The following is a 25957-nucleotide window of genomic DNA, read 5'->3' as shown; positions in this document are numbered from 1 at the left end:
GTAATTATGTTAATTAAACTGTTACATGTCTGACCAGCCCTATATCATGTACTTGATCACTGGACTAATGAACTTAATAATATTAATAATTTATTGACGGGAAAATTACCCAATTACAAAAATGTACAATTATCATAAGATTGAAATATTTTTAAGCTCTTAAAAATACAGGAAATAATCGTATAAACTTGCTGTAAAAACCAACAATAGAAAAAATAAACACAGTAGTTAAAAATAATGGATTGAACAGTCACATATCTCTTAAACAGTGGAAATAGACATTATCATTATACACAAGAACAAATTATTTAAGTCAATGCACAAACAAATCTAGTTTTCTCTTTAAATTCTTTGGATTTAAATTACAAAGGTCAATGTTACTACATTTGTAGTTAATGCTCTGCATAGTTCTGGTTAAGGGTGAGTGGAAGGTGTAATTTCTAATAGAATGAGGGAGTGAAAACATGAATGTTTGCCTAGTGTTTAAAATGGGGACATGGAAAGGGATCATTTCTACCAGATGAATAGAGTCTGTCTCCATGCAGTAGACGGTGAAGGAATGTTATGTCCAGGTGTAATCGACGGGTTGTCAAAGGTAACAGATTAAGAAGGGATAGTTTTAAGTCATAAATAATAGGGAGGATGTTAAATCTGTAGGATACTAATCTTATGAATCTGCTTTGCACACTCAATAGCTTTGATGTGAATGTTATAGAACGGGGACCATACAATAGAGGCATACTCAAGAATAGGCCGAAATGAAGTGCAATAGAGGATCTTATAAGTATGAATATTATCAAAATCTCTTGAAATTCTGAATATGAAACCCATTGTTTTAGTAGCTTTTATGACTATGGATTGGATATGATACTGAAATGTCAGGGATGAATCAAATGTAACACCTAAGTCACATATTCTACTAACTCTAGAGATAGTAGCATTATTTAAGCTATAGTCGTATATAATTGGAGACTTAATTTTATGAAAGGTTATTACATTACATTTTAATGCGTTTAGTACCATGAGGTTATCATTACACCATTTTTCAAATTTGTAGAGACAATTTTGCAATTTGTTACAATCCTCAAGTGATCGGATGCAGCCATAAATTTTTAAATCGTCAGCATATAGTAAGTACTTGAATGGATGCAGGGGGGAAGTTGATATCATTAATATACATTAGGAACAGAAGTGGCCCCAAATGTGACCCTTGTGGTACACCAGAATTGGCAGTGAAGACAGAGGACAGAACTCCGCTCACTTTAACATACAAGTTCCTATCAAGTAGGTAACTTTCAACCCAGGATAGAAGTTGACCACTTATACCATATGCTTTTAGTTTAGCAATTAGAATTTTATGATTAATTTTATCAAATGCCTTTGAACTATCTGTATGGATTGAATCAACCTGAGAGTGCTAGGACATGGAATTTATTATGTACACCCATGTCTTGTATAGCGCAAGGGATGCGTTCCTTGGGGTCTTTGCGCTATACGAATTTGCGTTATACGAGAGCGTTTTAACATAGGGAAGATAGGGATGCGTTCCTGGTAGCATAGGTCTTGGGTATTGAATTTCCTCTAAAACATCTATATTCCCATAAAAAGCCTTAGAAAACATTATTTCTATAAATATTTATAGTTTAAAACATCTTTAAAGATAGTCATCTTACTGCATCCGTGTTAGTTAAGAGAAAATTATTTTGCCCTCCCACTTGTGTTATTTATGTCTTTATTATGTCACATTTTGTTCTATTTTACCACTATTTACTTTGTTTATTCCACAACAGTTTTTGAATAAGGTTGTACATCAAATATCACTACACATCATGATCAACCAATATGTTAGCTTTAGAACCTTGCCAAATGCAGCCCAATGTTACCACTTCAATATCTGTTTTCAAGGCTTTAAATGCTATTTCATGGTGTGGAATACTCCAATTTTCATTTCCTCACCATGTTCATGTATTATTGTTTACATTTTAAGAGGGTAATATGTAATAATCAACAACTGAAAGATTGTATGATGAAATATGTTGCTGTGTATAGATAAAGGATATTTGTTTGATTTCAATAGTTCTGATTTAATAAAATAATTGCGTTTAAATATATTTATTTCAGTCATTCATTTAATATCCCTTTTAACTCTTTGGTCAACGTAAATTATAGTTCAAAATAATTTATCCAGAAGGAGCTTAATTGGATTTCTAAATGTTTCAGTTCAAGTAGCAGATGAACTTTAGCCAACAATTATTGCATTCTGATGTTTACTGGAGTAATTTTATCTTTATAAACGTTTGAAGTTCTATTAATTTGTGGTGGCAGGGTCTAATTTCGAAAATTTTTACATTCACGCTGTCACAGATGATCACTGTATTTTCTTTTCAGCCAAATAGATGATACGCATTACTCAATCTTTCACGTCAATGTCTTTATTCCATTGAAGATCTTAGAATCCATAGATGACTCTTCATTTTGCACTTTGATTCCTGACTTTAGACTACGTTTCATTGGAAATAACTCCATCGAAAAGGAGGCCAAACTGAACCTGCCAAATGGTGTTACCTTTGCTGTGAAAGCAGACATTACATGGCCTCAAGAATTCTTCAGCAACAATGATACCTAAGGCGCTCGAGATTTTTTACTCATGTATCTTTTTAAGGACTATCTGCTTATGGAGTGATGTTAACGCTATTTGGCAGTATCGTAAACTGCCCGAAAAGTAATCGCTACTTTTTGAGCAATTCAAAAATCCCGGTCCACAGCCGCAACGCGCGACGCTAGCGCACCCTGGTAGATGTTCCACAAAACTTGTCCGTGACCTACGACAACACAAGCGAGCTCGGGAAGCACGTCAAGGTCAATACGAAGAAGACGACATCGGCTGCTTGTGACGATATCTCGAGAACCACTGGTCACAATTGGAATATATTTTAGGAGCAGCATTCAAAATGTCCAGTGTATCATTAGTTACTGTAGAAAAACAGTTGAAAAATACCATCACCTTCGTATCGCCATTCCTATCCGAAAAACAGCCGAAAATACCAAAATTTCTCAACTTTGAGTGCGATGCAGCACGTTTTCCTGTCATCCAATTGCAATAATATTTTACAGTCGATATGTTTTCACACACCAGTTGGCATAAAATGAGGGGGCGTCCCGAAAGAAATTCGAAAAATCAAAAAAATAAGGACCACCCTAATGCCCCATTCTTCTATTGAGAAACTGAGACGAATTCTTTTGTTTTTATGTATTTGTGCGTAATTTAATCATGTATATTTGGTATGGTTTTTTTTTAACAAAAGCGTGGTTTCCTTCTTTTTGCCTAAATCGAAAGATTATTACTCCTGGAGCACATATTTCACACTTTTAGATTTTTTTAATGACGATGTATTAATTTCACGGTTAAATGAAAAGTGAAAATTTACAAGCGAGAAAAAACGTGACGACTAAGTATGAATGCTGGGGAAACTCTGTGTGACGTCGTTCTGCTTCCCGCTGCTGCAGTGAGGTGACCTTTGGGCGAGGTTTTGAGTGCTGATACGATGCAGGATGCTAGCAGGTAGCAGAGTACCCTGCTAGCTAGTAGCGTTTGGCTTAAATAAGGATTATTATTCCCCTATCAAACGAAAGAACTTTCCGAACTTAGATATTTGTAATGTGTGATTATTAAGAGATGTTTCCCTGAGCTCTGTGCCTCATGCATGCATTGGTAATCTCAGACGATGTAAAACTCCTATCTACTCGTATATAAACTATGTCCCTGTGACGTCATATGGAGTGGCATCGCATGGGCGCCAATCTGGCCTTTTTCAAATGAGGATAAAATTGACTATTGCCATTCGTCTAAACTGGAATTTCAAAAAACCAAATAATTTGTATATTATGAATAAGCTAATGGTGGGTGACGAATCGCAATCAATGCCTTTCGTTTTCTTTGATGAAGGAAGCTACCCTATTCCTAAAAAATAAACGGTTATACGAACATCATTAATACGAACCTCCAGTTTTTCGCTCTCACAAACTTCGTAATAATGACAGTCTATTGTAGCTCTCACAGCTATGTTTGCATTCGCTGTGTCTTTTGCGTTTGATAAATTTTTTAGTTACCCTGCATCCAGTGACTGTTACGTGATCAATTTTTCTTACTAAATTGACCTGTCATAAGACTGTGAATTTGATGGTGCTAAGACCCCGAAAACCTGGAAAAAACTGTGAATTTTATAATTTACTTGGAGTGGGAACGCCAAAATTACTAATGGTGTTTATTACTGAATCTCCGGCAGGCAAAGCATTGGAAGTGGAAACGTACTTTGAGGGCCGGGGGTGTGCGGAGGAGTGTAAAGCACAAGAAAAAATAAAAAGGCACGGTTGAACACAAGTATCAATCCATTAAATAACAAAAGAAACGGTCGATTCAGAATAAAAATCACCTCTCTGAACTTTGGTAGCGAGGAAACCAACTAAAGGATTTGGGGAAAAGACGAGGTTAGGAACAGAGATGGAGGATTGCTCTACCTTGGCTGTAGGAGGTAGCGGTGGTCGAAAAAGGTGCCTTTGGTCGCCTCCCGGGAGCAGCTCTTCTCACGCCCAGACACTCGACAAGAGTTCAACAGATTCAGGCTTCAAGTGGTGGAAGTTAGACATTATAATTATAGTATTCTACCGATTAAGGTAGGTTTCCATGGAGTACGCAAGAAGTGATCTGGGAGCCTCCCTTTCCTTCCAGCACTGCCTTCTTTAACTCACAGTAAGGCCTTCTCTCTTTCAATCTACCTAAAAATCCTATTCTTTTCCTTCCCCTCCCTCGTTTCCCCAACATTCTACCCTCCAACACCATTTTCAACATCCCCTCACCGCTAAGCACTAACTCCATCCAAACCTTCTGTCTCCTGCATATCTCATCTAAAAGCTGCCTCTCCTCGCCAACCATATCCAGCACTTCGTCGTTCCTTTTCCTCTCCGTCCATTTCACCCTCTCCATTCTTCTCCATACCCACATCTCGAACGCCTCCAATCTTCTCTCGTCTTCTTTCCTCAGAGTCCACGTTTCCGCACCGTAGAGAGCTACACTCCAAATCAAACTCTTCACTAACCTCTTCTTTAAACTCTTACACAACGATCCTCTCAGAAGCTGCTTTCTGTTCATGAACGCCTCCTTCGCTAGTGCAATTCTCTTCCTGATGTCCTTACTACTGTATCCGTTTTCCTCTAATGTGCTGCCAATCTGCTCAACCTGCTCAAGTTTTTCACCACCCACCTTTATCTTGACTCTCACATTTCTCGCTCGTGATGCTTTACAAAACCGCATAACCTTAGTTTTCTTGTGATTAATGGAAGTTAGACATATTTAAGTTAATAAAAGATCGTAGCACTTTTCCACAAGAATTTTTAATGCATACATTGCGTTTCGGCTCACTCAATCTGGCATTTACAAGGTTAATTGTGATTCATGCAACATGTGTTACATCGGTCAAAGAGGCGGAAGTTTCATTACCAGAATGAAAGAACATAGAAGGTGCTAGAAAAATGGGAATGAAACGTCACTTCTCGCCAAACTCCTTCTACAGACTTTGCATTGTTGTAATTTTAAACCTGAAATTCTACATTTAGAAAGTAAGGGCACAAGACTGGATGTTTTTGAGCAATTCGAAATTGTACAAAGTGATTTGAAATCGCTCGTGAATGAGCAAGTGTTTTTCACCCACGCCCCTCTCCTAAAGATACCCTTCCCCAAAAACAAATGGGGAAAAGTGACCCCAACATCCACGGGGTGTTTCCCGTCCGCCCACCCTCTCTCCGTATTGTGTTTGACCATTTTCTTTTGCTTGCAATTTCCTCCCTTGTACCCCCACTAACTTTCTCTCCTTCTCAGCTAACCCAAAGGGACTCCTCACCCCCCGCCTCTTTTCCTGCATCGCTACTTACTCCTCTCAATTTCAAAAGACACGCGGTCTCTTTTTACCCTAAACCGTCCCTTTTTTCACTCTTCTCAACACCCCCTCCTCCCGTTTTGCTATGGTTCTTCCCCACGTGTCGTCATTTTACAGTTATGACTAGAACCCTCCCTCCAACATGGGTTCTCCACATCCCGTAGTTGTATCTTTTCCCACTGTCTCTGCTCTGTATGCCTATTCCCATCCCCCATCCTCAAAGATGTCAAATCCTCTCCTACCCCCTCCTTTCTCAAGGGTATAAAAGGGATTTTCACATGTTCTGAAGTGTCTTGTACCAGATGATGGCTCAGTGAGCTGAAACGCGTTGTACGCATTAAAAATTCTTGCGGAAAAGTGCTACGATCTTTCATTTACTTAAACTCGACTAGAGCTTTAGCAAAACAATGCACACCGCTCGCGGACAAACATTCCCTTATACATCAGACTCCTGATTATCCGGCTGCAGTGTATCCGTGTTGCGCATTATCCGTATGCATGATCTTCACTCCCACTCAATTTTTTCTGCGATCTTTATTTTAAGAAATCGGATGCGAACTCATCCGCGTTACTGCATTAATGCGAAGATACACCAGGCTTATTATTTCTGTTAGAATCCCCTTCATAGAATGGAAGTGATCGCGCACTAGCTGCATTCAGTGGAGTACCATGTCTCTTTTCCAAGCTCTGCAGTGCGCGACCGAGGTCCTTGATCACGGATACACGTCCCGCAGCAGTTGCAACCCCGGCAACTAGTGCCAGACGCGACTACGTGGCGTGGTGCCTGACAGTGTAGTTTCCGACGTCGAACAGTGGTTTTGAGGCATTCCTGCAAACCACTTTACTGTATCCGTGATCACGCAGACACCGATGAGGGGTTTTTTGAAACCAGGCCTTACATGGAGCATTAATGATACGACTACAACCATGTTATCATCGCTAAAAAAATTCAAAAACTGGCAAAGAAAATTCTCATTGAGTCCGGGGAGCACTCTAAAATAACAGAATAACTGCATAAGTAGTAGTATATTGTTTGTTTTATGTAAATAATGAAAATTAGAAGATGTTCAAGCAAAAGTTTGGATTGATGTTTTCTGATTTCCGTATTTCTCCGAATATAGTCCCCCCCCCACCTAATTTTGGGGCTTCAGTTTCAGGAAAAGTTGAAAAAATGCATTTGAATGTAGTACCCCCCCCTTTACTTTTACCACGGGCATTTTTGGAAAAAAGGGGCGACAATATTCAGACTTATAAAAATGGTATTCGTGCCATCTCTCTCCCCATCATTAGCCCATATACAGTGAGACCTCATTCTACGTCACCGCGTTTAACGTCATTTTGCGATAACGTCACGAAAATTTTGAGATCGTCATTCGTTTATCGCACCTTCGCTTCGGGATAACGTCAAGTCTTTTAAATTTTGCACGAGAAAAAAGGTTGCAGGTTGTTCGTTTTGTGGGCGGTAATACAGTCAGTCTTTACAAAGTATAAAACGGTGTGTTTATTGTTAATTGCGATGACGGTTTTAGCAAATTTTCTTCAAAATGCATTCATAGGTAGGTGCACAAGGTTTTACTTGACATAATGGTTTTCAGGAACCTAAAAAGTTATTTCAAGGAATTTTCCGTGTAGAACTCGGGAGTTTTTGTCGTCACTCTTTTCGCCGTGTTCACAATAATTTTGGTTCCTGTAACTGCGACGATGTTTCAGTGATGATAATGCCCAGGCGACACTCGCCCGGGCGACCACCATAGCGAAGCCGAAAAGCAAATGCGGGAAGATGCGAAAATGGAGAAGGATTTACGTCACTGCTGCTATTGTCGTCGATGAAGACAGGAACTCGTATTTATGCCATAGTTTGGCATTCCCATCGTAAAAAATGCCTCAGTTGTGATACGCTAAAATTTTTTTGCGTAGGAATTGTGAGGTCTAGGAGCCGATATTCACTTTTAACATTGTTTCTTATGGGATATTATGTTTCGATTAACGTCATTTCATTTATCGTCACATTTTTCAGGAACGGTAAGTGACGTTAAACGAGGACTCACTGTAATCAGGAGTGTGCTGTATTTTATTTCGCATGGTGACCACCTATTGTTCCTTGTTGTCTCCCTCCTAGATCTGTGGTCGTGCGTTCAACCGCAAGGACAAGCTGTCTCTCCACCGCAAGACACACAACGCAGAGAAGCCGTACCAGTGCCCCACGTGCCTCAAGTGCTTCTGCCGCAGCGACTACCTGCTCATGCACCGCAAGACTGCGCACCCGGAAGAGGAAGTGTCGCAATTCCCTTGCTTGGCGTGCGGCACGGTGTTTGGCAAAGGCAAGGACCTCTCGGCACACATACGGACTGCGCACTTCTCGTGTGCTGACTGCGATGCGGCCTTTCTCACGGAGGGGGAACTTGCGGCGCACGCGGAAGCGGAGAAACACAACAGTGGCCAGCAGCTGGATTGCGTTGACTGTGGTAAGACTGAAGGGTCACTGAAATGCCACCTTATTTACAGTAATACCTCTTCACATCGTAATTGAGGGGACCAAAATTTGGGCAATTTGATGTATGGAGGCTCACTATGGAGAGGTTTCAGTGATCGGCACCATTTTTTCATATCCTTTGGAATTGAAAGGCACTACTGTCTTTTAAACTGTTATATTTATGTGTTTAAACAAATATGCATGCATTAGTGAGCATATACCGTATATCTCCGAATATAGTCCCCCTCTGAATATAGCCCCCCCCCCCCCCCCTAATTTTGAGACCTCAGTTTTGGGTAAAATTTAAAAATGCAAAGGAAGGCAGTTTTTCTGTGGTTAGCAAGTTAAGATTCTAGTCAATAAAAACTATTTTTTTTTCTGTGAATAATAAGAACAAATCTGTTTACACATTTTCCATCACAACAAAATAACTATTCCTAAAATATGTTGTTATCCATTGCATGTATCAGTAATTTATAGTTCCTTAACCAGATGTAATGAAGTAATGAAAAAACTATCCAAGGCTATTGTATTTTTTTAAACATTCACAAATAATTAATATTTTTGATTTCCAAATGACTACAGACAATGTAAATATATAAGCTTTAACATAAAGCCCATAAAGAGTATTGCATTTGGCCCTGAAACTTCCTTAGACCCAGTGTAACACACCCATCAAGTCATGTCCAATCCAAGTGACTAGAATAATTTAGGAAATCTAAATAAAATTGTGTTAAATAAATTATAAATATTATGAAAATATTGCCATCTAATGCCTGCTAAGCAAAATAATTAAACTACAGGACTTACAAATATCAAAGTAATAAAATTAAGAAATAAACTTTTTCCAACAAACATAAACACTGAAAAAATATGTTATCAATTTTCAATGCCTCGTCGCGAATCATTGCATAAGTTACACAAAGAGTTTCTGCTCTGCATTTGCGCACAAATTCGACGATATTTTCCTCTAATTCTTTGAATCTGCCGCATCGAGACCCCCGAAATGACTTCCGCGATGTATTAGTGCTTTGCAAGCGCTGTAAATACTATGATTTACGGCGTATTCTGCAACGGCTATTTTTAAATTGGCATCGAAACTCCGTCTTTGATGGCTTCTTATCTGCCGCAGGCCTCATCTTTCTACTTGATCCATCACCTCTCTGTTGAACGTAAAATTATTTTTAATAAAGAAAATATCGCGGAAATAATTGCGAAATATTATGTGACGTAATTTATCAATCCTACTTACCCTGGCAAATTGAAGATATTCCTCCATAAATTGATGGCACTTTCGATGCTGAGTCGCTGGATTTCGATCAAATGCAGTAATGCTGGCGCTTCTGGTTTAAAGCCATTGATTATTGCGCCTTTTCAGAAACAAATGCATAACTATTGCGCATTCTTGTTCTGTGAAGGCGGTAAAGGCAGTGGTTGTAAACACGAACCGCACAGGCACATGGACATATAGTAGCTACGGCCGCAATGAAATGCGAAATCGTCACGAAAGGTTTACTTTATCTGTTTATTTTTCGCAATGATTTAAATCGTGTTACTATTAAATGAGCGACGGGTACTTATACTATTGATTTAATTCTAGTGTTCGATTAGTGTGATAGTGTGTGTTTAGTTTTGATTTTAATTATTTATTGTCTCTTATGTTGTTTTGCCTCTTATATTATGTTGCCTCTTATTGTCTCTGCAAACGATCATTCTCCAATATGCTGCCCAAATAGTTAGTTTTGCAAATAACTGAATTTTGATGAATGGAGAATCATAAAAATCTCATTTAAACCAATAAAATCCAATTTAAATAAAAAAATCAACAAAAATGATTTTTTTCAAAAAAATCAAGATTGTTATCAACCCTGCACACAATGCTACCACTTTATCTGATATGGAATGTTTCTCAAATGTATTGGAATTGTAGTTCTGCTGTGAATTCTTCTCGGGTTTCCATCCGGGTGAGCTCCATCTCCATCGCTGCCGACGTTTCGATAGAATTTTTTTCTATCGTCATCAGGGCCGATGATGCCAGTAGGAAAATGCCAGGTTTATATATCCTCGGTCGTTATGTTGGGTCGTTCTGATTGGCGGAGAAAGAGAACGCTTTTCCCGCCCCTTTCAAAATCGGGTTCCATGCCTTACTTAAGTTGAAACCCTCGTCTCTGTTGAAGTTTTTCTTGGAGAGTCTTATTTCAATTGCCTCCTTGGTGAGGCGATCCCAGTAGCCGCTGGAGTGGCAGAGCATTTTGGTGTTTTCCCAGCGAATCGTGTGGTCGAGATTGATGGCTTGCTCCGCAACCGCCTATTTCGATGGTTGGCACAGCCGGAGATGACGCTTATGCTCTTTGATTCGGGTCTCGATCGTTCTTCCCGTTTCACCGATATACTCCTCACCACACTCGCATGGTATGCTGTAAACACCAGGCAATTTCAGTCCTGCAGGGTCTTTGGCACGGACTAAGACTTGTCTTAGTTTTTTGTGAGGCAGATGCACTGTCCGTATGTTGTGTTTATGAAGAATGCGCGAAATCTTGCCGGATACCGTAGAGACGTACGGCAGGTATGCGTTGGCCACCGGTTTCGGCTCTTCTTCATGTGTCTTCCTTTTTCCTTCAAAGGCCCTCTTCAGGGCCATGGAGATTTCTCTCGAGCTATAACCATTTCCACGGAATGTCTTCTTCAGATGTCCGAGTTCTGCAGGAAGGCTTTGCTGGTCGGAAATGACTTTGGCTCTATGTAATAAAGATGAAAGAACCGCTGATCGTTGTGCTGGATGGTGGTGACTTCTTGCGTTTAAGTATAAGTCGGTGTGAGTCGACTTTCTATAAACCTTATGGCTCAAACTCCCATCTTCTTTCCTTTGCACCAATATGTCAAGGAATGGCAATCTTCCTTCTTTCTCCGATTCCATGGTGAATTGGATGCTCGGATGTCGGCTGTTCATGTGGTCCAAAAACGGCTTCAGGGTGTCAACCCCATGTGGTCAGATGACAAAGGTATCGTCCACGTAGCGATAAAAGTATTTTGGCCGGAGGGGAGCCGAGTTGAGCGCATGCTCCTCAAAATCTTCCATGAAGAAATTGGCAATGGCCGGAGAAAGTGGGGATCCCATGGCCACGCCGTCCTTCTGTTCATAGTAACAGTTGTCGAAGGTGAAGTAAGTCGAAGTAAGCACGTGGTGAAAGAGCTTCACTGTGTTGGCATCGAATTTCTTCTCTAGGAGAGACAGAGTTTCATGGAGTGGCACTCTGGTGAATAATGACACCACGTCAAGGCTGATCATGATGCCCGATGGATTAAGGTAGATGCCCTCTAGGATTTTGACGAAGTCAGCGGAATTTTTCACGTGATGTCCACAGTTTCCGACGTGGGGCGCTAGGATGCCTGTTAGATGTCTGGCAAGATTATAGGTTGGCGAGCCAATGGCGCTAACGATCGGTCGTAGCGGGATACCATCCTTATGGATCTTCGGTAGCCCATACATCCGTGGTGGGGCTGGTGCGGGTGGCCGCAAGTTCCGTGAAATCTCCTCGGGATGTTTGATTTCTTGATGAGTTCAATAGTCCGTTTCGTTATTGATTCAGTGGGGTCCCGTGGCAAAATCCGGTACGCCGCATCGTCCAGAAGGTCTAACATTTTCCTGCGATAGTCTTCCGTTTTCATAATGACGGTCGCGTTTCCCTTGTCTGCCGGCAAAATGGTGATGTCTTTGTTCCTTGTGAGTCTCCGAAGGGCAGAGAGTTCACTTGGCTTAAGATTAGCCTTGGGCGGTTTGGCCTTTTTTAGGAACGTGAAAACTTCATTCCTTATTTCTTCTGCTACGTCATGAGAAACTTTCCTCACCGCCTGTTCTATCCCCCCAATGATGTCTTTGATAGGAATCTTATGCGGCGCTGGTGCAAAATTCAATCCTTTGGAGAGAACCGCTCTGGTGGAGTCATCAAGTTCAGTGTCAGTTAGGTTCACTACCACTCGTTTTTGGTCGATTGCTGGTGCCTTTGGCCGACGTGCCTGTAGATGATCAAATTTCTTATTCAATCTCTCCGTTTCTTGCGTCAGGAGTGATTTTGCCGTGGCCATTGTGATTCGGTCAATAAACTCCCAATCGGAGGGTGAGAGTTTTGTGGACAGCCACAGGTGAAGATTTTTCCCGTGTTTGGTGTTGGCGTCCAGTAGTCTTCTCTTGTCATGAATCCTTTCCCGTACTAAGGCTTTGCTAGCACGCTCAAGGATCCGTTCTGCTTTTGGCGACATAACCGAGGATTTTAATCTGGCGAAAGTTGGAATTACTCCTTCATCCCGGCATCTCAGAAGGAAGGTGAGACTACAGATAAGTGTCGCCCTCTCCCTCCGCTTTGCAGCAAATTCCTGAGTGCTGCGGTAGATATCCTCCCCGTAGAGGCTGGTTATGTAAGATTTCACTTTTTCCCGGCGTATGATGGCAGTGAATTCTTCTCGGGTTTCCATCCGGGTGAGCTCCATCTCCATCGCTGCCGACGTTTCGATAGAATCCTTTTCTATCGTCATCAGGGGCGAGGATATATAAACCTGGCATTTTCCTACTGGCATCATCGGCCCTGATGACGATAGAAAAGGATTCTATCGAAACGTCGGCAGCGATGGAGATGGAGCTCACCCGGATGGAAACCCGAGAAGAATTCACCGCCATCATACGCCGGGAAAAAGTGAAATCTTACATTGTAGTTCTGCTGTTTCTCCAATGCAAGCCCTGCAATTCTAATGACTTTGTTTGCAATCCACTTGACGGCAGGAAGAACCGCACAATTATTCTCACAATTTTTATAGCCTTGTGGTTTGAGGCATCAGCTAAAATAGCGATGAACTCTGATTCTCTAAGTTCCTTTTGCAGTGGTTCCATGGCAAAAGGAGAAAAAACATTTGTAACAATAGCCTCAGCTTTAGTTCTAGCACGTGCAAACTTGCCATTAAATAATTTTTGCTCAAGCTTTGAAGTGCAACCATAGAACGGAAACTGTGATTGTGATTGAGAGTATGAATTAAATGCCATTTCTTCTCCTTCAGCCAGCTGCTGTTTGTAGTTCCTCCTTTCCTGCTTCTGTATTTCGAAAGAAATTTGTTAGAACTGATGAAGGGGAAGCTGCTGTTAGGGTAGACCCGACACCCGGGGCAATCCCGACACCCTACTTTGCGGTCGTATTTAGAGGGCCAGGCGCTGCTTTTTAGTGCTGATGCGTTGCGGGCGACATTGCAATTAGTGCTTGGTATGCTCCTGTCGTCTGAGCAAACAAGTTGTTTTATGGTGAAGCATAATTCATTTTCATAGTTTTTCATCTAAAAATTGACTCCCATACAAATCAATGTAGCACTTTAACAGCACGTGTCATTGTTATAGCTCTTAGATTAATAAAAATTACGTAATATAACTAACGTTTTGGTATATCTCTTGTTAAACTTCAACGTTCAGAGTAGTCTCCAGGGTTCTGTAACCACCATATTGTTCTTTCGGGGTAATGCCGACATCCTATGAGTGGGAAATACCAACAGGGTGTCAGTATTTCCCCATTTATTCTATACTTTTGCATGAGACTGTTGTTAGGGCCTTATTGTTTATTTTAAATGACCTCCAGATGGTGAGATTGAGGAAACAGACCGCGGAGAGGGGGAAATGGAATGGGGAGACCCTTAAAAAGGCGTTTGAGTTGGTTCAAAGTAGAGGAACTGTTAAAAGGGTGGTGGCTGAATTAGATATTCCCAGAATCATCCTTCATGACCGTCTGAAATCCAACTCTATGGCCAAACCAGAAAATCTTACTTCACACCAGACCAGGAAACCATTTTATCTAATCATATTAAACAGTTGCCAAACCAGTTATATGGCATAAATTTGACTGATTTAAGGCAATTAGCATATGATCTTCCTGAAAAATTAAATGTTAAGCATAATTTCAATAGAGAGAGCAAAATGGCTGGCGAGGAATGGGCTAGTGGGTTTTAAGTCCTGGTGGTCATTTTTAAAGATCGGGCAAGTATTATTTATTATGAAATAAAAGAAGCTATCGCCGAAATATCACGCGAATTTTTTTCCTTCTGTAAGAGTTGGTACTTCTTACCTTCTAATATTCCTTTGTTTATCCGTGCTCTTGAATATGCCCAATAATTACGTAAATAGCGTTTTCACAAATAAACAATCAGCAATCAAATTATTTTCTTATTTTTTACCACTGTCGGGATTACCCCTAAGGCCTGTCAAAATCACCCCAGTGACCAGGGAAATACCGACATCTGGTAACAGTCTCAGAAAACACTTTTTTTCCTTCATAAATTACATTAGTTTGTTAACATAACATATCATACGGATGTAGAAAATTCGAACTAATTTGCAAGTAGTTCAATGAACGATGTAGCTAAATTAGTAAAAAACATAAAGTTAAAAATGTCTTAAGGTGTTGGAATTGCCCCAGTCTACCCTACTGTATTTCTGTGTTTCTCAGTCTTTAAGTGGTTGGAAATGTCTCCCCCACCACCAGGAGCTACTGAAAATTCACATCTGCACACTGTGCAGCATACATCAGAATCAGTCCTGTTCTTTTGAACGAAAGGAAATTCCTTTTGCAGTTCCCTGGCAATATTTGCAATGCCGTTTCCCCATTTTTCCTAGGCTGAAAGTTTCAGTCAGATTTTCAGTGGTGAGTGATGAGGAAAGACTAGGAGGAAGAAAGTGAGATAGCTATGCAGTAATTGGCATTTGTACTGTGTTGTCTTTTAGTAATTTATTAAAAATATATATTAAATTTTGTACTTAAAATTTTCAGCATACCTGTCGTTTCAAAACGCTCAACCTTAGGTATGGTAGTTATGATGTTAAACTTGCTGAATTCCTTACTGAAGACATAAGAGTTAACCCTTAACCAGTGACGTGAAATTCTTGTTACACTACCAGTGACGTGCGGTCTGGGAGACCGCAATAAATCAAAAATTCATAAAATATTGCTACGCCATTTTTATTTCTTTGTTTAATTTTTCTTTGAATGCTCAACTATTTTAAAACCGATATTAAAATTTTTACACTCCCAATACGAACCAATTTGTCATAAAAAATTGTGATTTGAAGCAGGATCAAACAACTGATGCCAAAAACACTCGAATTATAATTATTTAATTTATGTATCAATATTTCGCCACATTCAAAAAAGGCCTTAAATGTTAAAGTTGGAAGGCTAAGTAGTAAGTAGCCATGAAATTTATCCCGCTTATTCCTTTTCTTGATGCGTTCTTAGTAAGTGACGTGTGGTCTTGCAGACCGCTAATCGAATTGAAATTCAAATTTACAGAAATTAATAAAAGGAACGTTAAATTTTAAGAGTGGGATGTCCTTGTTATGCAAAAATATGAAGCTAACGAGAATTATAGATATTTTGAAATTTTAGAAACGCAGCGGTCTCTCAGACCACACGTCACCGGTTAAGGGTTGAAGTAGGGAGTCAAATAGTGAAGTCTCGAAAATTAACTGATTTGTAAAGCAAAAGTCCAAAGCCTGTGAAGGTGACAAATCCCAATGGCCCAAGCCAAAGCCCAAATACCAAGCAAAAACCTAGCTAAGAATAACAAACGAAAGCACTGTCAAAGGCAAAGTCAAAAGACTAAATTCTAAAACCACAAAGAACATGCCATAAAATTACAAAGTTTTAGCTTAGATTCACAACTTACGGTCTGCTATGGTGTTTACCGTTACATATCAAGTTCTTTTAACTTAGTTTTTCAGCATTCATTTAGAAATCAATGAAAAAGTCAGCAAACGCACAGTCAGTCTTCCGAAGACCGTTGAGATATCCATACTAGACGACGCAACCGCGAATCTCCCGCTTTGACATTCAGACAGATGTCTGAGATTGAGCGATATACCAATACATAGTTCAATTGATACTCACTTGTGACTGTGCAGCACTTTGGCAAGGAAGTTAATTTAACTGCCGTAATTAAAGAGCCGTAAAATGTCCCGTTATTGTAGACGGCTAAAATAATAAAAGTAAAAAGTTGATGGGTTAATTTTTCTTGTCTCTTGTTAATAATAACCTTGAATTAATCCCAGATTTTTGTTTGGGCAACAAATTTATAAACTAACGCAAAATAAAAGTTTCAGTATTTCACACAGATGCAAGTCAAAAACCAGGTCAATTGCCTGTCCCGGGGAACATCGCAGGGACACCGGGACAAGCATTCTTAAAACGGGACTGTCCCGGGTAAACTGGTACATACATATGGTCACTTTACTGTGGAGAGGTTTCAGTGATAGCCACCATTTTTTTCATATCCTTCGGAAATGAAAGGCATTGCTGTCTTTTAAACCATTATATTTATGTGTTTAAATAAACATGCTTGCATTAGAGAACATATATTTATTATTTAATAATTACAGAATGCGAGTGCTATCGCGTGACTTTTGCCAAGATTCGAGAGAAAACGATGTGATCTCTCTTAATTCAATAGTCACTTAATACGATTAGGATACAGTAAAACTTCGATTTTACGCACTTTGATTTTACATCAAGGCTCGTTTTTACGCAGCAACACTCAAGTCCGACCGGAAAGCATAGGGAATTCCAATGATGAAACTTCGATTTTACATCTTTTCTTGATTTTACACAGTTTTTCGATTTTGTGCGGCATAACCCTAGTCCCACAGAGGCCGCTAATCTTGATTTTACATAGTTGTCTTTCGACTTGTTTTGAAAATTCCGACTGGAGCAATATGAAGTTAGGTTATGTATTCGTCTAAATGAGTTGCAAAAATGAATACAAGAACGGTTGAAATGACGTTGCGCTGTTGAGAGTGAACCTAAAAACATCGCAAATCTAATTATTGCTTCCCCTTACACCCTCTCAGTAATATTTCAGGCTCCTTTACGAATGCAAATATCGCTCTTATTGTTAGTTAAAATTTACCATAGAAGGATATCGAAACCTAAAATATATGGCAATTGCAGACAGATGATCGCCGGAGATATTAAAATTATCACTTTTGGTTTATTATTCGACTTATTGATCGACGCTATTTATAAAATTATTATCATTACAGTGTGTCCTCGTTTAACGTCGTCCTGTTTAACGTTGCTTCACGATAACGTTGCCCAAAAATTGAAACCCTTGATCATTTAACGTCGCTATTGCTTCGCGATAACGTTGTTCAAATTATGCACGGCGAAAAAAAATGAATGGCGAATAGGACGCAAGCGCATCTGATGTATAGTAAATATTACTATATTAATGCGATTGGTAATTTTCGTTCGACAGAAAAGGTTGGCGTGGGTAGCGTATGTTAAATATGCATCTGAGCGAATAATTATCGCCTCCTTTACCCATTATTCGTATATTTTTCTGATGCCAACCGAAAACAATGTCCACGAAGAAGAGTGGCTATCCTGGTGGTTCTTCAGACGTGAAGAAAAAACGGTGACATTAGGACAAAAACTTGGTATTATTAAAAGAATTGAAGAAGATGCAACTGCTGGAGAGATTGGTCGAGTTTTAGGTTTGCAGGTCGAGTTTTTACAATAAAAATTTCTTCTGTTACTGAAAATATCGATGTTTTGCCATTAAAATACTTTCTTTTTAGTTTTTATATTTCATTTAATAATGCCTTCTTCCCAACCTTTTCGTTATGAAAATTCGTTTCATTTCGAATGAATCGTTATCATGCTGAAGTGAATAATCGGTAATGAATGTTTCTCGCGATTTCCGCCGCGTTAAAGAATTCATATCATCACGAAAATTGACTCGCCCTTCATCCTCGTGCATACGAGTGTAAGATTCAGATTTTTTCATTTTGGCCTGATTCGATTGGTCACGAAGTCAGCTTAAAGTTACGGCTCCGATAATTGGCCTCCTTGGCTTTCTTGGATTCTCGAAATTCTGGATTCTTCACGAAGAATGGATTGTTGTTAGGAGCATGGCTAGGAACCAATTTAAATTTTTTACATTGTTTCTTGTGGGAAACGCTGCATCGTTTAACGTTGTTTTGCTTAACGTCGACTTTTTCAGGAACGAATCAACAACGTTAAACGAGGACTCACTGTATAGTATTCTACCGATTAAGGTAGGTTTCCATGGAGTACTAAAGAGGTGATCTGGGAGCCTCCCTTTCCTTCCAGCACTGCCTTCTTTAATTCACTGTAAGGCCTACTCTCTTTCAATCTATCTAAAAATCCTATTCTTTTCCTTCCCCACCCTCGTTTCCCCAACATTCTACCCTCCAACACCATTTTCAACATCCCTTCACTGCTAAGCACTAACTCCATCCATACCTTCTGTCTCCTGCGTATCTCATCTATAAGCTGTCTCTCCTCGCCAACCATATCCAGCACTTCGTCGTTCCTTTTCCTCTCCGTCCATTTCACCCTCTCCATTATTCTCCATACCCACATCTCGAATGCCTCCAATCTTCTCTCGTCTTCTTTCCTCAGAGTCCACGTTTCCGCACCGTAGAGAGCTACACTCCAAACCAAAGTCTTCACTAACCTTTTCTTTAAACTCTTACACAACGATCCTCTCAGAAGCTCCTTCCTGCTCATGAACGCCTCCTTCGCTAATGCTATTCTCTTCCTGATGTCCTTACTACTGTATCCGTTTTCCTCTAACGTACTGCCTAAATAGTTGAATTGTTCAACCTGCTCAAGTTTTTCACCACCCACCTTTATCTTGAGTCTCACATTCCTCGCTCGTGATGCTTTACAAAACAGCATTACCTTAGTTTTCTTGTGATTAATCCTCATCCCAAACTCCTCGCAACGTTCGTATAACACATCCACTAGGGCCTGAAGCCTTCTTGCTGACTGACTGATCAACGCCTGGTCATCCGCGAATCTCACTGATTTGAACATCATTCCTCCCACTTTTATCCCAGCTTCTAACTCATCCCACGCTTCCCTTACCATCTCTTCAGCATACACGTTAAAGAGCAGTGGCGATAGAGGACAGCCTTGCCTCACACCTCGGCCAATGCTTGCCCACCCAGATGCCCGTCCCCTTGCCCGTCCGCTATCCTCACTTGCGCAGTCTGGGCAATAGACAGATTACAAATCAGTCGTCTATCCCTCCAGTCTACACCTATTCTCTTGAGAATATCCATTAACTTTACCCAGTTCACCCTATCAACTGATCTTCGCCCAAATACTCGTTTGCCCTTGCCTCCATTCGTGTGTTCAATATCCTCAGCACTACTTTAGCCGCATGGGATATTAGGCTGATAGTCCTATAATCTCCGCATTCCACAGCTTTCTTCTTTTTCGGAAGCGGAATTAAAACCGTCTTCACGAAATCCTCCGGCCAACATCCCTCCTCATAGATCTTGCGCACTAGTTCGAAAAACCTTTTCTTACCTTCCTTCCCTAGATTCTTCAGAAGCTCACACGGGATGTTGTCCACGCCTACTGCTTTCGTAGCCTTCATATCACGGAGTGTTCTCTCTATTTCTGAATCTAATATCTCCGGCCCAAGATTATCCTCCTCCACTGCACTTTCCTCCTCTAGAGTCAATCTCTCTGGTCTGTTCGTTCCGTCATACAGGTCCTCCACGTATTCCTTCCATCTACTCTGTACCTCTTCTCGCTCGGTTAGCATCCTCCCATCTTTAGCCTTAATTTTAGACATGGCTTGTCCTCTTTTGCCGCCCGATAGTGACTTAACTTTGGCGTACAACTTCTCCATCCTTCTGGAACTTTTCCATTTCCTCACATTGTGTTTTCCACCAAGCCTCCCTTGCCCTCTTAGTTTCACGTTGAAACGATTATTCAATTCCCTATATATTCTTTTGCCCTGTTCTGTGTCCACGTTCTTCCACTTCCTCCTCTCCTCCATTTCATTTACCATTGCCTCCGTTATCCACGGCTTCTCTATCCTTCTACTGTCAACGTAACCAATTGACTTCTCCGCCGCTTTGACTATTCCCGTTTTTATATTATCCCATCTTTCCTCTACCGTCTTGGTACTTTCAATCTCCCGTATACTAATGTCCACTAGCTCCTGATATTCTCTCCTCATACTCCCCTTCAGGGCTTCTACGTTCCATTTCTTCGCCTTCCTAACTTTCATAAGTCTTTTGAATCTTACGTTGCATTTCATGAGCACTAGATTGTGGTCCGAATCCTCATCCGCTGCAGGGAAGCTGCGCGAGTTTTTCACACTGTTCCTAAACCTCTATCTTACCATAATGTAGTCTATTTGATATCTCCCCGCATCCCCTGGACTTTTCCACGTGTACCTTCGCCCTTTATGATGATTGAACCACGTGTTTGTGATGAATAATTTGTTTCTCCTACAAAATTCTGCTGCTTTCTCTCCCCTGTCGTTCCGTATTCCTTGACCAAAATCTCCTATTTCGTTTCCATCCCTCCCTTCCCCGACTGAGGTGTTCCAGTCCCCCATCACTACCAGATTTTTCTTACGCGGTGTGTCTCTAATTATTTCTTCGAGCTGTTCATACACCTCGTCTACTTCTTCCTCCCTATGATTGCTAGTGGGCATGTAAACCTGGACCACCACAAGGTTGGTGGGCCGCGCCTCAATTTCTACCACCAGAATCCTATCGCTTACCTGGTCTATACGTACCACATGCTTACCCATCTTCCCGTTTAATACTAAAGCTACCCCTCGCTGGCTTTCTTCCCCTCCACTGTATATAACCCTATACCCATCACTCCAATAGTCCCCCCCATCCCTCCACCTCACCTCGCATAATCCTAAGACGTCTATCCTCCCTTTATCCATTTCCCTTTTGATATTTTCTAATTTCCCCGCCCTCATCATAGTCCTCACATTCCACGTCCCTACATTTAAAGCCGACTTCTTCTTCTCCATCTTCTTGGTCTTCTTTTCTTCCTTCTTCATTGCTGCTGTTGATGATGATGATGATGATAAGTCTCTGCAAGGATTTCGCATGTTGACGACCCCGAGGACCTTGCCGACCTCGCTGCCGTGCCCGACACCCGCCCTTTGCGGACGGGTCCCGGGCGATGAGATTCCGAGGCTCATTTGGTTGTACTCCATGTGTTCAGGGAAGAGATAGTTGGTAGGGTTTCCCACTTCCATTCCAACAGTGTTTTTCACGTGACACCATATTTATTGTAATTACAGTAGATGGTCATTAATACGGAATTATGAACCACGGAATATCTATCCCTAATGTAAGGTTTTCTAGAATTTTGCCGGCGCTATGTTTTCCTTCGCCCCAGCGAAATATAACAGCGAAATGAGCCGTTAAAAATCCTCCCGTGCCAAAATTTTGGCTTCCAAGGTGATCCAAAAAAGACGGTTGTACTTCTAATATGGACGTAAGTTGATGGTGATTCAACACGGTGGTATAAGCAGCATACATTGTCTCATTCCGCGGGCTAACCCCACATCTGCGGGACGAATGGAGGCGAGGGAAAGTTATAATAATAATAATAATAATAATAATAATAAATTTATTTCACCATTGGCAAATTATACATCTGCAAGGCTAAAGTCAATATGAGATATCAGCATACATACATGATTGAATATGAGATACCAACATACATACATGATTGAAAATTTTCCAGGTTCTTGGGAATTCTCAAGATAATCATTTCACTATATGTACAAAACATTAGAAACAGAGCTGAGAGGGTTATAAACATACTAACAGAAAGTATGGAAAATTATAGGCATTCAAGTTGCCATCTAGAAAATTTCCTTTATAATGCATCCTCCAGGTATTCATTAATACTGTAATAGCATTTTTCAGCTAGGAGGCTCTTTAGTCTCCTTTTGAATTCGGAAGGTGATTTGCAATTTTTTATTTCATCGGGAACTTTATTGTATAGGATCGAGGCAGAGTGGTAGGGACCTTTTAGGCAGAGAGAGCTGGAATATTGGTTGGAATGGATGTTATTTCTAGAACGGGTGAGGTGATCATGGTAGGTAGAGTTTTGAAGAAAATGGGAAGGGTTAGCTTTGACAAAACAGGCACATGTAAGGATATATAAAGAAGGGAGGGTGAGGATTTTAGATTTAGCAAAGAAGATTTTACCGGGAGTGCAAATAGGGACATGGTACATAGCTTTAATGGCTTGTTTTTGGGCTGAAAAGGCTCTTTTTGCTGCAGGTGAGTTTCCCCAAAACAGAATGCCATAAGAGATATGGGAATGAATTTTCGCGAAGTATACCATTTTTAAAGTATCCATTGATACAATCGGATACAACCTTCTAATCATAAATATACCCACGGAGATTTTTTTTAGTACGACCTGTACGTGAGGTGCCCAATCCAGATTGGTGGAGATTTGAAGTCCAAGGAACTTTGTGGTGTCAACATCAGAGGATTGTGAGATTTTGTCTATGTGAGGGATAAGATCCTTTTTGAAGGAGTTTTTATGTAGGAATTGGAGGAAGACAGTTTTCTGGTTGTTAACTATCAGTTTGTTCCTTTTACACCATTGATGCATTTCATTGATTGTGAGGTTAGTCCGGTCAACAATATTTTGAGCATTATTTGCAGTAATGATGGTCGAGGTGTCATCCGCGTAGAGAGTGATTTTAGAATGAGACAAATGAGTAGGGAGATCGTTGATGTAGAGCAGGAAAAGTATAGGGCCAAGGAGGGATCCTTGAGGCACTCCCCTTGTGGATTTCATGGGGCTCGATTTGATACTTGAGTTGGTGCTACTGCATTGATAGCATACTGTTTGATGCCTATCTCTTAGGTATGACATAATCCAATCCTGGACTGGACCAGTGATACCAAGAGCATTTACCTTATTTTGCAGAATGTTGTGGTCGATCAAGTCAAAGGCCTTGGTGAGATCAAAGAAGATTCCCACTGTGACTAGTTTATCATTGAGGCCCTGTAGGATATTATTTATCAGCTCAAAAGAGGCCGAGTTAGTAGATTTTCCAGCCCTAAAGCCATGCTGGTTTTCATGAAGTAAGTTACAAGTAGTTAAATAGTTGTGCAATCGCTTGAGGAACACTTTTTCAAACAGCTTAGAGAAAACAGATAAGATTGATATGGGTCTATAGTTATCTGCTTTGCTGTTTGAGCCTTTTTTGTACACAGGGATTACGCGCGAATGTTTGATGGTAGATGGGAACTGGCCTGAAGAAAAGGAAGAGTTTACTATCTCAGCCAATGGTGTAGCAATGACATTAGATGCCGCTTTTAGTATGGGCATAGGGATATCATCAAGCCCTGCGGAATAAGAGTTATTAAAAGAATTTATAGTCTGTACAATCTCGGAAGGAACAGTTGGAGAGAGGAACATTGTGTGAAGTGAGGGGTGACAATGAAATTCACTGGGAGAGGGGGTATTTGCATCAAGTTGTGAAGCAATGTTGCAGAAATAAGAGTTGAACATGTCTGCAATTTTTTCAGGGTTGGTGAAAGTCTGGCCATTGAAGTTCATGGATGAGGGGTGGGTTTTATGGGAGGAGGCATTCGTTAAGTTACTAATTACTTTCCAAGATGATTTAACTACATTTGAAGAGTTGTTGATGTAATTTTCCACATGCAATCTTCTATGATGAGAAAGGAGGGTTTTAAACTCTTTTCTGGCCATAAGATACGTTTGGCGTAGATTAGGATTGTTGAATTTGTATTGAGAGTGGAGAGTGCGAACATGCTGTGACATTGCTTTGAGCTCAGGTGAGTAGATTTTCGATTGATAATTTGCTTGCTTTAGCATGATTTTTCGGGGCGGGAATGCAGAGTTAAAATAAGATATAAAAATATTATAGAAGGCATTGAATTTTTCATTACATTCCGAGGCCAGAAACACATCATCCCAGGACTCTTGAGCCAGGGCAGTTACAAATTCCATCATTGAATTTTCAGAGAAGATTCTTTTCATGGAATAGGTTGGGGAAGAATTTTTAATGGGATTATCAAAAACAATGGTTACATTGAGACCGAAGTGGTCAGTTAGGCCAGTGTCATGCGTTTGGCATAGTAGTTTTGATTCAGAAATGTCAGTTATGAAATAGTCGATGAGGGACTGACATTTGAGAGTAGTTCTTGTGGGGTCAGTGTTGATAACCTGTAGTCCAAAAGAAGTGAGCAAGTTTGAGAGAGAGGACTTCATGCAGGAGTCAACAAGAAAATTAATATTAAGATCCCCAAAGATCATAACACCATCTACATTTCTACTAAATACAAACATGAGAATATTGTTGAAAGTTGATAGTGCGGCGTGCTTATTAGAGCTGATTCAACTTGTATCTCACTGTCAGTGGGTTTAAATGAAACATGGTTGGAACTTGAATAGCTAGCAGCTTAACTCCGCTAGGTGGCAAGCGTTTATTTTTAACGGAACGGGAGTTAATGCCCTCGGAGAATAACTCGCGTCGTCATTGAAGTCAAATTCAAGATGTGAGTGATAAGGCAGTCCCTTTTAAACTCATGAATGGCTTAGTACCATTAAATCGAAATACAAAAGTGTCCGGTGTTGTTATCAGATATGGGGAAGCAAAATATTACGTTAAGATGAGTCACATGGCTTGTGAGTCGAAGGTCCCGGCGCTGAATTCGCGGAAGAATGCCGACAGAGAAGCTATACCCGTTAGATTCTATCTACTAATGCTAAAATTTCATGGGAAAATGCTTTTTAATGCGTAAAAATTATTAATAAGGAAAATTGTTCCGGACTATTAATGATTTTTTTATTCATCACTGGCGGCATGACGGTAGTTGCGCGGTTATTTAAATAGCTCACTTTAAAAAAGTGATCTAAACATCGGAAAAATCTGAATTTCTGAATTTCCCGGGTCCTGTGTGCTCCATATTATCTATGATATGCTATTTGGAAGAAGGTAACTGAGAGCTGGGGTCATTAGCGCCATGAAGTAAGGGCTGGGGGGATAAGAACCATATGTTGGCATTAGCCAGGTTGTAATGATAAGCTTAAAAGGGATGAGGACTTAACGTCCCATCTGATGGACAGAGTGGTGCACTGGAAGTGCCCTCCACATTACACTCAAGTAGGGATAGGGCCATCTCTGATAAGTTTCTGCAACTCCCAGGACTTAAACCCAGGCCCACAGGGTGTAAAACCTTTGTAATGCATTAGCAAAATTTTGCTCCCTGTTAATGGGATTAATTTGGATGACTATCCTCAGATATCTCATTTCTTTAATCCCCAATCCTTGTTTGTTCGCAGGTGGTTAAACGGATTTCCTGAAAACTGCTTTTAATGAGAATATTTTCGAAAATTAGCTTCTCTGCAAGCATTTAGTATCACCATTCCGAAATTTCTCCTGCGTAACAGAAGTAATCTTAGTGCCAGAAATGCTAACAGTTCAACCATTTTAGACATTGTTCAGGATTGCAACCGTGTTTCTCTTAAGGTAACACGTCATCTGTGGTGTTGCTTGCGAGTAAATAAGATTATTAGGCTTCATTTTCTTGCCTCCAAATGGGTAATTGAATCTGGGAAACATATACCTGATGCGATTGAAAAGGATTTCATGCTCTTTTAGTGTAAGGCCTCACATATGAGACTTTTTCTGGATCCGGTTCTGGCTCAAATCAGAACTATACAAAAGTGTAAGACTA

General features: G+C 40.4%; 1 protein-coding gene across 9 annotated transcripts in view; it reads left to right on the top strand.

Annotated features, from left to right (window-relative positions):
• LOC124172622 (gastrula zinc finger protein xLCGF3.1-like) overlaps positions 1–25957 on the top strand; it is a 126345-nt gene that overhangs the window by 67535 nt on the left and 32853 nt on the right. For all 9 annotated transcript variants that reach the window (XR_006868219.1, XM_046552058.1, XM_046552057.1 and 6 more), the window contains one exon: positions 8053–8398. Coding sequence is in view for 8 of the 9 variants with exons in the window: in XM_046552058.1 (XP_046408014.1) it covers positions 8053–8398 (346 nt within the window). In the remaining variant the exon portion in view is untranslated. The remainder of the gene's footprint in view (positions 1–8052; positions 8399–25957) is intronic.

Source organism: Ischnura elegans, assembly GCF_921293095.1.
Source record: "Ischnura elegans chromosome 13 unlocalized genomic scaffold, ioIscEleg1.1 SUPER_13_unloc_2, whole genome shotgun sequence".
Taxonomy (NCBI): domain Eukaryota; kingdom Metazoa; phylum Arthropoda; class Insecta; order Odonata; family Coenagrionidae; genus Ischnura; species Ischnura elegans.
This window is presented reverse-complemented; position numbering and strand designations above follow the sequence as displayed.